General features: G+C 35.6%; 1 protein-coding gene across 1 annotated transcript; it reads left to right on the top strand.

The window, feature by feature from the left end:
• Positions 1 to 1,972: 1,972 nt before the first annotated feature.
• On the top strand, positions 1,973 to 3,799 carry LOC145138782 (aspartic proteinase PCS1-like). Its single transcript, XM_079072806.1, has one exon. The coding sequence runs from the start codon at positions 2,041 to 2,043 to the stop codon at positions 3,313 to 3,315; it is 1,275 nt and encodes a 424-aa protein (XP_078928932.1). The 5' UTR covers positions 1,973 to 2,040; the 3' UTR covers positions 3,316 to 3,799.
• Positions 3,800 to 4,240: the final 441 nt, after the last annotated feature.

Genomic DNA, 4,240 nt, shown 5'->3' with positions numbered 1-4,240 from the left:
TATAAAGTTTAATCGTTATAATGTTTTTATCAGATTTATCAATAATCCCAAAAGAATATTGATGTATAACTGATAAGGAACAACATGTAAGATCATAGCAGAAATATGATCCATTTGGTATATAGAGATATATTTTTTGGAAAATCAACTTTAAACATCTCACAGATCTACCGTAGATATCACTCCCATAAGTAGATCGGTTGGTATAACAATTGTATTACTGATAAATTTTATTTATAAGTTCACAATAACGTTTACGAACATAAATATAAGTTATACTTAAAGTACGGTAAACATAACTCAACTTACAAGTTGTTTAACGAAAAACTTGACACTACGCGGATGGTACTTCAAAACCGAAAACTCTATTTCTCTGGGCTCTCTGACGCTGCAGAACTTTGCTTCTAACACCTAATAATTCCTAAAGTTCACCTCGAGGGTTCGGGAGAGTTTGGAAAAGATTTGGGAGGTTTTGGTGCAAGATTGAACAAAAAAAAACGAGGGTATTTATAGCAAAATTCAAAGTGCACACCACGTCCTATACACGTGGCAGCGCACGGTTCGTCCACGTCGCCTGAACTTGGGGAGGAAGGGTTCAACCTGGTTGCGACACGTGTCACATTCCTGATGGTGCCACGTGACGTGCTCTCGTTGGTCCGAATTTATTATTTTTTTTAAAATCATAACTTTCGCATATGGATTTCGTTTTCGATTAATTTTATGTCCTCACTTTCATATCGACAATAACTACAACTTTTATTTAGACTTCGTTGACTAATTCACACTTTATTTTTCATTTTACGTTGTAAATGATGCTGCAAAATTCATAACTTCTTCATACGAGTTCCGTTTTGACGTTTTTATATCGCTGATTTCGTATCGATGAATACTATAGCTTTCATTTAGATTGTTTTAGCTAACAATCACATGATTTTTATTTCAATTTTTCTGTCGGACACTATGTATTGTGTCTCACAATGTTATAATATGTCACACTTCAAACTTTTCTAGTAGTGCATATGAATATTGTATAGGGAATCAAAATGATCTAATTTAACTTGAATCCATACGTTAATACATGTTTCTATTATTTTGTTTTCAAACAATCAGAATGTTTATTAATACTAAAAAAGATATATATTGGGATACAATAAATTTAACAAAAATATTCTAGTCTCCAAAAATATCAATCATGGTTATATTATTACTGAACCTTGACCAATGACCACCACCTACAATGCAACTAAAGACCCCTAATTGAATGTTAACCCTTAACAAGTCCGTATCATCTTGTAATTTCATCGCATCCTCAGTTATTATTGCAAATCAACTCAAAATACCGACGTGTCTATGATTTGCTATGTAGCAATGAAACAAGGTATCATAAAAAAAAAATAGAGATTTCAACTTCAACCACTTTTAAACGATGATGACCGTAATAAAAACTTAATAATTTTATTAAATATGATAAATAGTACGATATAGAAAGATGATAAAAAGAAAAAAGGTAAGAGAATATTTGATTTCTCAATATAATAATAAAACCAAGACTAGACAAAATATCCTGGACAAAATTGGATTGATTGTGTAATATCAACCAAATTTGAAAAGTGGTTAAATTCGTCCATTTTACCATTGAATATAATTTAACAACGAAATCAATTTACTTCCTAGATTAACAAGAAATCGTACAAACAAACGTCAATTTATATTTAATGTTTATCATGCAAAATCTTTCCATAATTTATTTACTAGAATAATAGATCTCATTATAATTTTGGTTTAGGAAAATTAATCATAAGGGTTGTATACTTGTATGGACCAGAAGGCGACGGCAGGAAGAAAAAAGAAATCTAGTAAGGGCCTACCCCTTTCACAATCCTCGAACTATAACTCAAAATCCCATTACACACGTACACCTCCCCATGGTATAGCCTCCTGTCTAACTACACTATATAACTCAAAAACCCATAACGCATAAACAAAACACAAATAAATATATACTTACATCGCATACCCCATCTCTCTTATTCTTCTTCAATGGCGTCTTTCTATCTCTTTCTTCTGTTTTTCTCATTTTTCCATTCGATTTCTTCCAAAAATTTAATCTTGCCACTCAAGCTTCAATCACTTCCATCTGGGTCCCTTCAAAACCCTCCAAACAAGCTCTCTTTCCACCATAATGTTTCTCTGACTGTTTCCATCACCGTTGGATCGCCGCCGCAGCCAGTCACCGTCGTTCTCGATACCGGCAGCGAGCTCTCATGGCTCCGGTGCAAGAAAACCCCGACCTCACCCTTATGGTACAACCCACTTCGTTCCACCTCCTACACTCCGGTTCCTTGTTCCTCACCTACTTGCAGGACCCGAACCCGAGATTTCACTCTACCGGTTTCCTGTGACCCGAAAAAGCTCTGCCACGCCATTGTCTCCTACGCCGATGCCACTTCAGTCGAAGGTAATCTCGCTTTTGAAACGTTTCGGTTTACGAATTCGGATCTTCCCAAAGTTGTATTCGGATGCATGGACTCCGGTTCAAGCTCTAATCCAGATGAAGATTCGAAAACAACCGGGTTATTAGGTATGAACCGGGGTTCTTTATCGTTCGTTTCACAAATGGGTTTTCCGAAGTTCTCGTATTGTATATCGAGTCGGGACTCGACCGGAGTTTTACTTTTCGGAGATGCCAAGATTTCTTGGCTCCAGCCGTTAAGTTACACGCCGTTAGTCAATATGTCAACGCCGTTACCGTATTTCGACCGGGTTGCTTACACGGTTCAGCTTGAAGGTATTAAAGTTGCGGGGACCGTGCTATCGTTACCCAAATCCGTATATGTACCCGATCATACCGGGGCGGGTCAAACCATGGTTGATTCGGGTACACAGTTTACTTTCCTTCTTGGACCGGTTTACACCGCTTTGAAAAACGAGTTCTTGAAACAAACCAAAACGGTTTTACGGGTTTATGAGGATCCGGATTACGTTTTCCAAGGTGCAATGGATCTTTGTTACCGTATTGACAGGACACGGGTCGGGTTACCCGTGTTGCCTAGTGTTACCATGATGTTTCGGGGCGCTCAAATGAGTATATCGGGTGAGAGGTTATTGGTTCAAGTACCCGGTTTGATTAAAGGGAATGATCAAATTCATTGCTTTACGTTTGGGAATTCGGACCTTCTTGGGATTGAAGCCTATGTGATCGGACATCACCATCAACAAAACATGTGGATGGAATTTGATATTGCAAATTCTCGGGTCGGGTTGGCTGAGGTTAGGTGTGACTTAGCAAGTCAAAAACTTGGAATAGGATTTTAAAGTAATGGGTCAAGTTCAAGTGGGGTCGACTCGGATTAAATATTTGACCCTTTTGACCATTGGTTCAAATTTGGTCAAGGTTTAACTCATGGGTCGGGTCTAACTGGGTTTGGTGAAATACTTGACTTTTTAAAACGGATCAAGATGGGTCGGGCCAATTGAAGTGTAAGGACTGGTTTGTATAGGATAGATACAAGTTCTTATAAGTATCTTGATTCGTTGAGTGTTTTATAATGTTTTGCAAGGTGTGAATTTTAACAAAATGGACATATGAGGTTTAAAAGTAACATGTTTGGTAGGGTTTAAACAAAATTTCATTAGATTTGTTTGAAAATAGAGGAACATGGCATGTGTAATTTGTAAAGAAGATTCTTTAATGTGTGATAGCCCATATGTTGGTCGTATGGAAGTACGATATGGTGTTGATTTATCAAAGAAGGGATGAACTCATAAACAAATTGACCTATATTTATTTTCTTTTCAATTTCCGAGTCTATTTTGTACTTCTACAAACTATTTAACATTATACAACTTTTTAAAAAACATATGTTCATATATTATGTTTTTTTCGCATTAAATTTTTTGTCCACGTATATTATACGATTTTAAAAAATGTTTTATTATTTTTGTTTTAACCCATAAAAAATACAAATGGATTTACACCATTGTTTGGTGAGTAGGGGACCAAGGAAGAAATATCTTACCAAACAAAACTCATGCTTTCAATAAACTTTGTACCAAAAGTAAACTTATGCTTTTTGATGCCAACGATGATTTTGGATTTTACCTCCTTGTTACATGCATCATTTAGTAATAACCGTTGGTTAAAAAAAGACAATCGACATGTTATTTCAAATTTTATAGTGCTTTTCAATAAGATATAAAAAATATAAGGATATTTATAAATTTAATCATATTTAAAATT

Source organism: Lactuca virosa, chromosome 9 (genome assembly GCF_052849685.1).
Source record: "Lactuca virosa cultivar CGN04683 chromosome 9, Lactuca_virosa_CGN04683_v6, whole genome shotgun sequence".
NCBI lineage: Eukaryota > Viridiplantae > Streptophyta > Magnoliopsida > Asterales > Asteraceae > Lactuca > Lactuca virosa.
Note: the sequence above shows the minus strand (reverse complement) of the source record. Positions and strands in the feature narration are given on the sequence as shown.

What these genes read in the sequence shown, in the direction of transcription:
- LOC145138782 (XM_079072806.1), top strand. Translation starts at nt 2,041, where the DNA reads ATGGCGTCTTTCTATCTCTTTCTTCTGTTTTTCTCATTTTTCCATTCG.